We start from the raw sequence: 12,700 nt of genomic DNA, 5'->3' as shown, positions 1-12,700 counted from the left end.
ACGCTGACATAAATACCCACAACTTAAATCATTAATAAGCCATTGGGAAGTATGGGAACTATCTAGAAAGGAACAATATGTAAAATCAAAACAGAGGATTAAATAAGTTATTTTTCTATTGTCATTTTCTACTGATAGCTATGTTAACTTCAATTTTCATGTCTCCTATATGGCGTCTGGCGTGGTATCATCTGCATATCAGAGATCTCAAAGAAGATGGGTAGAATAGCTTAAACCGAGACAGCATTTTATTTATCACTCAGGGAGGATTTGGTTTCGTCAACTAAGATGGAATCTCCATTTTTATTTATTAAATTTAACCGTCAAATCCACCATTTCTATGTGATAAAGATGAGATGTTTTACGATTGAGGGCAGTCGATAATTACACAATCAATTGAATATGTCCTTAGTACTGTTTTGGTTTAGAAGTTATTGTGTTATATAACAACAGAGAAAACAGGCATGAAAGAAAAACACAATCAATTCTCGGTAATTAAATTTTTGTTTAAATGGGTCGAGAATCACAATGGCGATAATCAAGATTAGTTTTCATCCGACCCTTCGGAGTCTTCCGACTCTATACATGGCACAGAGTCCAAAGGATCTTGCAATTCAACGGCGGTCGTGTTCTCCGAGTCTTCATTGTCCCACTGCGTCGGTTCCGGCATATCCATCGCCTTGTTTCGCAAGGCTTTCTGCAAATAGAATAAATAAAACAAAACCCAGTTAGTAGCGGCCCTTAACACAAAAATTGCAGACAAATGACATTCTTTTATTATAAATGTTCCGTGTAAAGCTATATGGATTCGCATTCGACGGGAGGGTGGGTGTTTTCATTCCACAATCGAAATCGGCAGAAAAGAGTCGCCAAAACATTTACGAAGATCGTTGGATGACTCTGGTGATGACTCTGTTGGTGTTTCTGTCGACTCCGCATTTTGGTGGTCCGAAGAGCTTTTGTCATCTTCTTCTTCACCCTCATCTTCATTCAAATTAAGCGGCTTCCCGTTGACTGACAAGATGTTGGGTTTCCTGCCACCGTAACGCTTGAAGAAATCTGCCTGGATCTTCCTACGTTAGGCCTTTAACTGTTCCACAGCTTCTTGTTTATCTCGTTCGATTTGAGCCAGATCAACGTCCAGCTGGACACCCTTCGTCGACTCGTCCCACCAACCGTAAAGCCATTTGCCTCCATTCTTTTCGCTTACCTGTCGATCGTTTTCGACCACCTTGTTGAAAATGCTAGAGTACAATTTCTTGTCCTTTTCGCGTAGCTCCCGAATCTTGGCGTTGCAGATCACCACTTGATTGGCGGCCGCCTTGTTGTTCGAATCAAATTGGAGAATCGCCTCGGAATTTTTCTTGGCTTTCTCCGGCTCGTGGATGCCCAAAAGTGCCTATGGTGAGACAAAATCTGTGAGTATATAATCAAATCAAATTGCTGTACTTGTACTTGTACGTTACCTGGCCCATGCGGAATAAATCCTTTTCATTTTTCGGGTCCATCTCGAGCGCCTTGTGGCAATGATCACGAGTTGCACAGAAATCGTTTAACTTTAAACAGCACATGGCCTGATTGAGGTATGCTGCCAGCATGAGCTGTTCTCCCTCCGCAGCTTTCTAGTCTTTAAGAGCTGAAATAGAAACGAAATGTTTAATTTTTTTACAAAATGTAATCAAATCGTTGCGGAAAGCAAAACTAACTTTTTTCAAACTCGAGGAGGGTGACAATCTTGGAGTAGGCCTACTGTTTGTTAGCCAGAGCGTATTTGGCAGTTTTAAAATGATTGGTTCCTTTTTCTTTGCAGAGTTTAGCCTGTTCCAGCTTTTTCTTCGGCGTCCATGCTCCAGCTCTCTTTGGCCTTTTCAAAGCTCTTGAGTTCTACCTCGTATTCGAAGTTGACGTTGGGTAAAACACCTTGTTTCTCGTTACCGGCAGAGCCGAAACCGTATGCAGCCAGTGTCAACTTAAGGAAACTCCTCTCTTGCTTCTTGAATTTCAACAGAGCCTATTCAACACCGTCGGGAATGTTGTGTTCTAAATCTTCTCCAAGGTTGAAGCTTAACTCAAGTTGATCAAATACCGTGTCGACCGACCAGTGAAACTAGAACAATTAAAAGGAAGAAAAAGGAAACTATTGTTGAATTTTCACTTTAAATACTTCAGTCAAGGAAGCATACCTTCAGCAACAAGCACCTTTTCATTATAGGATTTGAATAACTTTAAGGTTTGATTTATAATTCCTCCATCACTTGCTTTGGTGAGATCTTCTATCTTCCAACCTAAAGACAAATATGAATAACAGAATTTATATAAAAATGAACAGTGTGGATCTAACCATACCTCAAACATCAGCAATGTGGCATTTAAGAGGAATTTTTAGGTGGACTTCCATTTTCACCATAAGCATAACTGGATTAACAAGACAAGACTGCACACTTCAATGGTATTTACTCCAGTAAGGTCTTGCATGTCTTTTTTACACTACCTGTAGAGAATTACATTTTAAAATGTCAATAAAAAAAACAACCACACATTCATCACATTCCATTAAAAGTACCTTCGGAAAATCAAGCTTCATGCCATTCGTCAAAAAGCCTGTGTGGACTGACTGGACTGAGCTGCTCCTTGCCAGTTCCCACCTGTTTGATTTCTTTCAAAACACCACATTCGTTTGTTGGGAGTGAGATCAACAGCTGCTGGGGCAAATGTGTAGGCTTAAGGCTCTGTCTTCGTAGAACTTGAACAATGGGTTGACCAACTTTCATGCTGCTTTGTTGATTGGCTGTTATGGATTGTTGTCATTTAGTTGGTTTCATCACAGAATTTCATTTGAAAATGCTTATTGGTTTAACAGTATTTAATAAGTATCATAATTCATAAGACTTACTTGGATTAGGACCCCAGTTGATCGATGACGTTCGATGAGCAGGCTCGGACCTGAGTGTCAAAACGTCAAAAATTGGGCCCAAACTGTCAAAACGTGACGGCAACACATTGACCAGCATTGAAAATGACAATCAGATCCTAGCAGACACTCAGTCACAGAACAGTGAGCTAGATATACCATAATAAATCTACGTAAAACCAATCTGACCATTCTGAAGCAAAAAACTAGTTATGACTTTCATCCGCTTGGTTCGCTGGTAATGTCGTGCCGCGTTTGAGCTCCATTTTGAGAACGAATTTGAAGTTTTGAACCTTGATTATTTCACACGTCATTAGTTCATTAGTTCATTACGACATCCGTGTTGAATAGTCCGGCCATCTTCAGGCCATCTTCATCGATCATTTATTACTATAGGAATCCAACGTTTCTATCTGATAGTACCGCACTTAATGGGTTTTCATATTCTTCCTCGATTTTGTTTTGAGTCGAATATTTTTCTGTCCGCCCTAATAGACAAGTTCCGGATGCTGAGTTGCACAACCGCTAAATTAGGATCGTGCGCCAACGTGTCCTTTTAACGTTGTGGGGATAGTAGAAAGTGGGTTTTTTATTATTTAAGCATAGAATTACTTATCTAATCTTAGAAATGTTCAGGATTATCGTTGATTAGAACATTCTGCTTTTTATAGAGTAATTTTAAATGTATAATTCAGCTTAGTTTACCCATTAAAATTAAAGAAAGTCCAAGCCTGGGATGCTGTTTAGTCTTTTCTTGTGTTTAATACTTAGAATCTTAGATGTAAACAATAACATGGGTGATCTTAATGCTAGTGATCCTATACTTGGGCAAACTTTAACCCTTTTTAAATTGTCCGACTACGCGAAAGGACTAGTGCCAAAAGAAAAAGAAAAGTATCTTGAAAAGTTATTGAGGATAGTGCTGACAAGTGACAAGCTCAAACACACAAGAAAAGACTAAACAGCATCCCAGGCTTGGACTTTCTTTAATTTTAATGGGTAAACTAAGCTGAATTATACATTTAAAATTACTCTATAAAAAGCAGAATGTTCTAAACAACGATAATCCTGAACATTTCTAAGATTAGATAAGTAATTCTATGCTTAAATAATAAAAAACCCGCTTTCTACTATCCCCACAACGTTAAAAGGACACGTTGGCGCACGATCCTAATTTAGCGGTTGTGCAACTCAGCATCCGGAACTTGTCTATACAAAATCAAAGGGAATCTTGCTCAGGAGGCCCTTTTTTAAGAACTAAGTGGATCTGTTTTTTTTTTTTCAAGTTTGCCGAACTTTCGTTCGTTTTTCGAAATTGTCGGGGGCCGATATCCGGGCCATTGTGATGGCATCAAGTTACTTTTAATATAATTGAACGCCATCAGCATAGCGGTGAAGATGAATCTGTATAAAACACAAGGGCAAACCTTCCATCGGCAGCATCAATCACTTGAGCTACTCAGCAAGTTTTATAAGAATCAGCAGTCATGAAAATTATGGTAAAACCCAAATAATTCTTTTCATTTACTGTTATATATGCATTCTTTGTGATGATAACGGATGATAACTATTTCAGAAATTTAATTTTGTTTCTGCTTTTTGTCTCTCTGCCCAGCAAAATCCGATCAGATCGAGCGCACTAGCGTGTTTATGGTGGCCTTGGCCGAAGCCGTTGAAGAAACTGGACAAATCGACGTCGATTTGAACGGTCCACAGGTATATGTCACCCTCCTTATCTCTCCCCCAAACAGCCAAAAGAGAAGACCTACATAGGGGAAGTGTTCGAGATATATGTATCGTATCCTGTTCCTATTTTCCTCTATACATTCTTATACACGGTCAGAGATTTATTCTCTGGCTCTCGCAGTGCTTTTGTAGCGATTTTTCCCTACTTCTTATTTTCTATTAGATGAAAGCCAGAGGAGAAATTATAGAATGAAAACTCGAGAAATTGATGTAATGGGACAACGCCAGCCTTAAGCGTTGTTATCATCATTAATAAACCTCTCAGCGCATCTCCTCTGATGCCGAGTTCGTTAAAGATTTCATTAATGTCGTTCAAAAAGAAAAAAAAAGTTTTGTCGTTCAGGGTTCGTCATCTCTCATACCGGTCTATTACAGCAGTAGCCAACATTCGAGTAGTACTGCGGCGTACAAGATTGTCCCAGTAGTGGAGTAAAGTTATATTTTAACCTAGAACAAATTGCAAGAATTGATGTTTTTAATGAGCTTTATTACTATCAAGGTAATAAATACTTGTTTAAAAACCCCCGAAGAAATAATTATATTTACTATTAAAAATATTGAATTTAAATTAAAAATTTCATTGAACTATTTATTAACTACCGAATTTTAAATATTAAAAATAAAAAAAAAGTCATGAAATGATACCTTGTGATAGGCTACATCATATCACCAAATATGAATGTTTTCTGTCGAACGGTAATCCAATTGTATAATTTAGAAGTTGTTTCATTTTTAAAAATTTTACAGTGCCGCCAAAAAGGTTTAACACGGTCTCTTATGCCCGATAGTCCCTAAGTAAAGTGACGATAACTTATAAACTATAGGACCTAAATTTTTTCTATTGTTATTAACAAATAAAGAACATCCTAGCGTATAAGAATCGATCGTTGAAATATGGTGTTAATAGGACTTTTTCTTTAGTTATTCATACTTAAAGTTAGTCTATGATTTTGCCTTATTAAAAGTAAGTTTCCAAAAATTCCCACCACGAGCGTTGTCATCGTTTTCCTGTCAAGGAAGTTTTGTCATGTCTGTTGTTTTCTTGTAATGTGCTTTCCTGTCAAGAATTATTTAACAGAAATTTCGCTTTACTTATCAATGGAATATCTGTGTATTTGTACTATTTGGTACCCAAAGGAATTTTCCTGTGTTGTGTCCTGTGTTTTTTTACTGTGTTAGTGTGTTGTAAACAAAACGATGTCAACGCTCGTGGTGTGAATTTTTGGAAACTTACTTTTAATAAGGCAAAATCATAGACTAACTTTAAGTATGAATAACTAAAGAAAAAGTCCTATTAACACCATATTTCAACGATCGATTCTTATACGCTAGGATGTTCTTTATTTGTTAATAACAACAGAAAAAATTTAGGTCCTATAGTTTATAAGTTATCGTCACTTTACTTAGGGACTATCGGGCATAAGAGACCGTGTTAAACCTTTTTGGCGGCACTGTAAAATTTTTAAAAATGAAACAACTTCTAAATTATACAACTGAAATACCGTTCGACAGAAAACATTCATATTTGGTGATATGATGTATCCTATCACAAGGTATCATTTCATGACTTTTTTTATTTTTAATATTTTAAATTCGGTAGTTAATTAATAGTTCAATGAAATTCTTAATTTAAATTCAATATTTTTAATAGTAAATATAATTATTTCTTCAGGGGGTTTTAAACAAGTATTTATTACCTTGATAGTAATAAAGCTCGAATTAAAAAAATCAATTCTTGCAATTTGTTCTAGGTTAACATAGCCTTTTGGCATAACTTTACTCCACTACAGCACGTCTTACAATGATAATCGATCTGACTTGCCACAACGAATTTATCTCATGTTTTTTTAATGATATGCTGCGCATAACAGTTGTTAGTGTTAGAGTGTTAGTTAGTTATTCAGTTATTGTTAGTATTAGTTGTTGAGAGTTAGGGTTAGTTATTAGAAGTTAGTATTAGTCGTTTAGAGTTAGGGTTAAGTAGTTAGGGTTAGTAGGCCTACATACATAGTTATATTATATAGGGCGATATGAGGGACAACAATGGGGGCTTGGGGGGCAATGTGGCGGAAGTGGGAATCGAACACGGGACAATTTCATACAACGCTAGATGCTATATCCATTATACCATGGCCGCATATCCGGTCCTTACTATTTCCGGAAGTCGATCATATCCTAAAACAGTATTGGCTGACAGCATGCAACAATATTTCTTAAATATTATGTTACCCAGGAGCTCAGTGGTATAGGCTTGAATTGCCACGTCGGTGTCCAAGGTTCAAGCCCCATTCATACCACTCAATTTGCTAAATGTTTCTTATTTTGTATTTTGATAAGGATGAGGATAAGGAAGGTCTAATAAAAAAAAATAAGAAACGAAAGTAAATACAGATATGAATTTATTATCAACAAAACCTCAACGTCATCCTGGCAGGTCATATTCTTTTTTATCATTTTTTTTTTTTTTTTTTTTTTTAATTATTAAAACAGCCCTTCCTTGTTACCGCGGTTACCGCAGCGAAGGTAGCTGATTTCCTACTGTCCATTTTATTTTTAATTTTTCCTTTCGATTTTTAAAGATGGCTTATGGCTAATAGATTCGCTAATAATATTCGTTAATAGATTCGCGGCGTCTGCCGCGAATTGCCATCGCGCGGGACACAGAAAAGGACCGACCCAGAACAGAAAAAGAGGAAATATAAATTGAGTGTGGCATCCAAATCCTCGTTTGGGTTCAATAAAACGATTTCGACACTATATATGGTGTTGGTGATACGAATCTGGTTGTTTGAGTATTTTTATTTCACCAACAGGTTTAAAGAAATTTGATTTGCATTAAAAAAATGTCGCTTATATAGTCGTAGAAAGACATGCAGAAACAGAAAAATCTCGAGAAAAACTCGTCTAAAATTAAAGAGAAATATATAGGCATAATAATTCTGAAATTTCTGAAGCCTTATATAATGTTGTAGTTCAAGTGGTCGAATGCGCAGTTTTCGTATATATATCATATGTATATCATCATACGCAATAAAACAAGTTCCTATAATTAAAATGAGAACATTGCTTTTAAAATAACGGCTTTAAATTGAAATTCTGGTTTCTTCTTAGGGTCAGGGAATTTCCAGAAATTCTAGAAATCGCTGAATTAGAAAGGTTGTGCAATGAAATCACCAGCACTGGATTTTCCCATAAAATTACAAAAAGCGTGGGCATTATAGATGCAAAAACCTTCATTATCTTGTTTGATAGTGAATTGTTGAATATTAAGTTAAATTGCGGTTAAATTGCAAAATTAAAAGAAGAAAAAATAACTCTGTTATTGACGACAACAATTTTCCAACTTGGAAGCCCCATATGTTCAGCTGAGGCCAGCATGCAAATATTGCGATGTTGTATGAATTAGACTGAATTAGCGTTAAACATTTCATTATTGATTTCTGCATGCTGTTCCGTTTGTCCGTGATTCATTTAAGTTAAAATATAGCGTGATTGTCGACACTAGAGAGAGAGCCTCCGACGTTGAGCTCCGCCCTCGGATATACTTTGTGGAAGCCGTTTCGTGCTGCGAAATAACGAATAAGCTGCAACTTAAGGCGGATCGAATTCGACTGAATTGATATCATTTTCACCATTATTTTTGTTGTCCTTATTTTAGCCTGACCAGTCAGTATTTCTAGTTCGTGGGTTTTTCCGTGTTGCCAACCGTATAGAAACGATGGCATGGGCTTCCCAGATCGCAATAAACTGAAAAAGAGTTTTTGAAAGACTATAATTAGACATGTTCAAATAAAAAAAATGAACTTGTAAGTTTTTTAAAGCGTTAAAATCAATGAGATCATATGCGTGTCCCCGCCCGAGTATGACATACAGCGATGCGAAAATATGACTGCTGGAAAAAGTGGGGAAAACCCTGGAAATCCTGGTGAAAGCGCTGTTGTTTAAAAGCCTTCTATAGGCTACTAGCTCAGCTAGAGGCCTCATAGTCAACGATTTCATTTTCCAGAACGAGTCGGGCTCCACACGCGCAAAAAATTTGCATATCCACCGATCAATCCGGATTGAGGGGGAGATACACCTCTTCTTCTTTTGTCTTTCTTATTTTCTCCCCCTCAACCATCACCTTGTTTCCTTCGACTTTCTAAATGACTTTTTTGCAGCTCTTGCTGACTTCTAGCACTTGCTGCAGGGATGGAACATAATACTCGGCATTCACGGAGGGCGTGGCTAATTTGGTATAAAAGACGCGAAACAACAGACCCAACACCAGCAGTCTCATCATCGCAACATTCACAGCAACATAACAACGACCAGCAACAGCTGAAAACCGAGCCATCATGAAAGTCGTGGTAAGCTTTTGATTATGACTTTTGAAAGAGAGCATCAGCAGCCAACATTTGAACGGTTCTAATTATTATGTGATGGCTTCAGAACTCATATATAGTTTGAAATTTTGGTTATTGAATATTGTTTTCTCTCTTTGAATCAACAGATTATATTAGCGTGCTGGACAGCGCTGGCCGCCGCCCAAATCTTAAGGCCAATTGTCGCCGATTTAGATGCGGCCGCAGATCATCATGAGAGCCACGGCGGAGGCCATGGAGGTCACCATGGCGGAAGCAGTCACCACGGCGGAGGCGGTCACCACGGCGGAGGCGGAGGCGGTCACCACGGTGGAGGCAGCAGTCACCACGGCGGAGGTAGTAACCACGGCGGAGGCGGACATTACGGAGGCGGGGAATATGGACGCAAACGCCGCTCTATTGAAGAAATCCAAGCAGCAATCGCCGTTGCGGAATCCGTCGTCGATGCCTCTGCTGATTTAGACGTGGCCGCAGATCATCATGGGACAAACGGCGGAGGCCATGGAGGTCATCATGGCGGAAGCAGTCACCACAGCGGAGGTGGTCACTACGGCGGAAGCAGTCACCACGGCGGAGGTGGTCATAATGGCGGAGGTGGTCATAACGGAGGCGGACATTACGGTGGCGGTGATTGGGGACGCAATCGCCGCTCTATTGAAGAAATCCAAGCAGCAGCAATCGCCGTTCAGGAATCCGTCGTCGATAACTCTGCCGATTTAGATGTGGCCGCACAACACGACGAGGGCTACGGTTTTTCGAGCTTCGGAACGTTATGGTGATCCAAGTTCCAATAAGGCGGAGGAGGTGGTCAGCAGGGAACTGTTGCCAGCCAGTTATTCGGAAATCCTAATGTATAGGTTTTGGGGGATTTTTGCCTTGATCATTTTTGGATTCTATGTTCGATAACGTTTGTTGTTCATTTCAAAACCCATAACATCTACCCAAATTCTGTTGTTGGTATTTGGTATACAGGGATATACCTATACCTATAAGACCTTTATGATCGATCGATGACGTGTTGCATTCCTATGATATGCGCTTCTTATTGACTCAATACAATTTGGCGACACTCTCAAAAACTTTTGCCTTTTTTAATATCGAACTTGTGGTGGTTGGTTAATATTTCATAGCTACTGATAGCTATATGAGTTTAACTGCTATAAATCTATTAAAGTTGAGTTTGTGCTAGGCCTACCTAATGTAGGCCCACTGACAGGGGACACGGGAAGGGCTTATATAGTGGCGTTTATCAGCGAGTCGCCATTCGTCTTTCATGTATTTTTCTTAAACTCAATAAAAAATAACCGAAACTAAGTTAATAGTTGTACCAGTGCATACGCAGCGATTACACCAAGATTGAATGCAAGCTGTCGTACAGAACTGAATGATTTCCACAGAAAGCCATAGGCTGAACGCCGTTGCCAACAATTTCGATATTAGAACGGAGCTGGGACTGTGTTACTGTAATTTTTATTACCTCTTATATCAGATTGGAACCCAGTATGAATTCGGCCATTCTACAGCATCGTCAACACGCTAACATCTTAGCTACTGCGATGTTTACTCAATGAGGATAAGAGGATCCAATTCATATTACGCCCACAATAATTTCTAGCGCTGTCAATAAAGTTCTCCCTTGTTTATTTGTCAAATAAAAGGTGGGAAGAATAAAAATACATTCCCCGTTAAGTGCTTGCCATGATATTTACTCAAAAATTTCAGACGTTTTGTCGTGTCTTGTTAATTCACTGTAAGCTCATCAGAATCAAATTCAATGGGTTTTATATAGAAGCCCCGATAGAAGCTAGCATGTTGCGGAAGGAAGCGACATATATTTTTGCCGGATCATTGGGAATTTCCGATTCGAATCCACAACAGCCTGCAGTCGGTCGAAAAAAGACTTGCACAACAGGAAATGCAGATGCAAAAATAGACGCACAAGTGACATTAACTTCTTTGCAATCTAGCATCAGCCGCCGATTCGTCTGGCGCCATTGTGATTGCCGCTCACTTGAGAAAATATCCGCCGATGGAATCACATCTTCAAACCATTCCTCTCCAGCTATTGGGACGATCTTCTATTTATTGGCGTATAAGTAAACTTCCTCTGTTATTCAAATAATTTTTTTCAATTTCAGCAATTGATGTCAGGAACTTAAATTAACATATACCGCACCTGTCGTTAGGTCAATCGTATCGTTGACAGTAAAGAAAGAAAATGGAATTTGGTCATATTATTAGGTGGCCTTTGGACTTTGAGGTATCGTGCTGGAGATTATCGACGATGAACACTCCGCTAACTGACACAGCAGTATCGGTGATCAGACTCTGCGGATTTTGAATTAAGAATCAAAGTGATTCTAAAACCTGTGTGATAATTGTACAGCGGAATTCATTCCGCTCAACCCTAAGGGTGTAGACTTATTTTATTTAGCAACTTCAAAGAAAAATGAAGGCCGTCTAGCCTTCCTCGACCGCGGCACGCCCCCTTTTCCTCAGACTTATTTTTGCTCTGTTACAAGTAACACGCGTTGACAGAATGTCTAGATATTGCCATGGACTACTTAAGCTAGAGGACGGGTCTCTCGTCCTATCCCGCCGTGTTATAGCTTGTCGGGTGGATTTTTAATCATAATTTTTGAAGAAGGGTCAATCGATAGAGATTTAAAAAGCTATTCTAAGTCTCCAAAGCTCCTTTCTTGTGAAGATATTAAAAAAAAGATATTTGCGCTTAAATTTTGAGGGGAACGGGAGAGGTGCTCGTTGGTTGTCTCCACCTAGCGCCAAGAATTCTAAACTCTTCCATGGTTTTTAGAAAGAAAACAAACAGAATCCATAGAATCACCAGAGAATCACAGATAGCAGACGCACCTAATCATACCAAACCAAACCAAAACCAGAGAATCACAGAGTGGTCAACCAACAATCACCGCTAGGCGGCGACAACCAACGAGCACCTCCGTCAATTTCTAATTAGAATATCATCGAAATTAAATATTTGCCGCATAGGGATAATTTAATAAACTATAGCTCATTTCTAAAGCTCTATTGATTTCAGTAACAAAAAAAAAATGGTAGCCGACATAGGAATTGACGAAGAGACCCGTCCTCTAGCTTAAGTAGTCCATGATATTGCCCATCGTCTAGTGAATTTTTCGATGGCCAGTTTTTTTGAGCCATGTGTTGGTTTTTCGAACAACCCAGGCTCGAGTGCGAGTGAACGCACGATCGTGAATTACGTGGCCGTTCCCTATTGTAACGTGCTAACGTGTATTGTACTGACTACTGCACTAGAGCGAGACGGATACAAGTGTAGCTACATGGTTATATAGGTGTTGGGCGTCGGCGGATGCTGACGCCACACTACCGGTTGGCCTACATACCAACGGGATCCTATAGCGGGGGCAATGGCCAACGCGTGATCAATGATCAACGCGACATCCCCCCCACTAGACGCAGACGTCCCGACTGCCACTACACGTCTTGTCAAGAAAAAAAATACTACATAGCAAGGCAAGCATACAAACACAACCAAGACTAACAAGCAAAATGAATAGTAAAAGAGAATACAGATAGGGAATACAAAAACAAACAAGACTAATAAGCAAAAATGAATAGTAATAGAGAACAAAAAAATAAAACGAAATAAAAAAAGATGTCGATGAAAAGTAGACCGCAA

At 38.9% G+C, this 12,700-nt stretch overlaps 1 protein-coding gene and 1 long non-coding RNA gene across 3 annotated transcripts; one reads left to right on the top strand and one right to left on the bottom strand.

The window, feature by feature from the left end:
* Positions 1–230: 230 nt before the first annotated feature.
* LOC124312184 lies at positions 231–3,171 on the bottom strand. 2 transcript variants are annotated; one of them, XR_006910321.1, is made up of 8 exons: positions 2,894–3,171; positions 2,564–2,788; positions 2,347–2,491; positions 2,184–2,285; positions 1,707–2,107; positions 1,467–1,636; positions 883–1,399; positions 231–697 (listed from the first exon to the last, which is right to left on the bottom strand). It is a non-coding gene; the product is annotated as an uncharacterized LOC124312184 (long non-coding RNA). The 2 variants fall into 2 exon arrangements; XR_006910320.1 differs by having other exon boundaries at positions 1,211–1,399; positions 2,894–3,169.
* A 5,771-nt stretch (positions 3,172–8,942) lies between these two features.
* Positions 8,943–9,800, top strand: LOC124323107 (abscisic acid and environmental stress-inducible protein-like). Its single transcript, XM_046784315.1, has 2 exons — positions 8,943–9,006; positions 9,150–9,800. The coding sequence occupies exons 1-2, from the start codon at positions 8,995–8,997 to the stop codon at positions 9,798–9,800; spliced, it is 663 nt and encodes a 220-aa protein (XP_046640271.1). The 5' UTR covers positions 8,943–8,994.
* The last annotated feature ends 2,900 nt before the right edge of the window (positions 9,801–12,700 follow it).

This window comes from Daphnia pulicaria, chromosome 1 (genome assembly GCF_021234035.1).
Source record: "Daphnia pulicaria isolate SC F1-1A chromosome 1, SC_F0-13Bv2, whole genome shotgun sequence".
In the NCBI taxonomy this organism is placed as follows: domain Eukaryota; kingdom Metazoa; phylum Arthropoda; class Branchiopoda; order Diplostraca; family Daphniidae; genus Daphnia; species Daphnia pulicaria.
The sequence above is the reverse complement of the archived record's forward strand: the minus strand, read 5'-3'. Positions and strand labels throughout refer to the sequence as shown.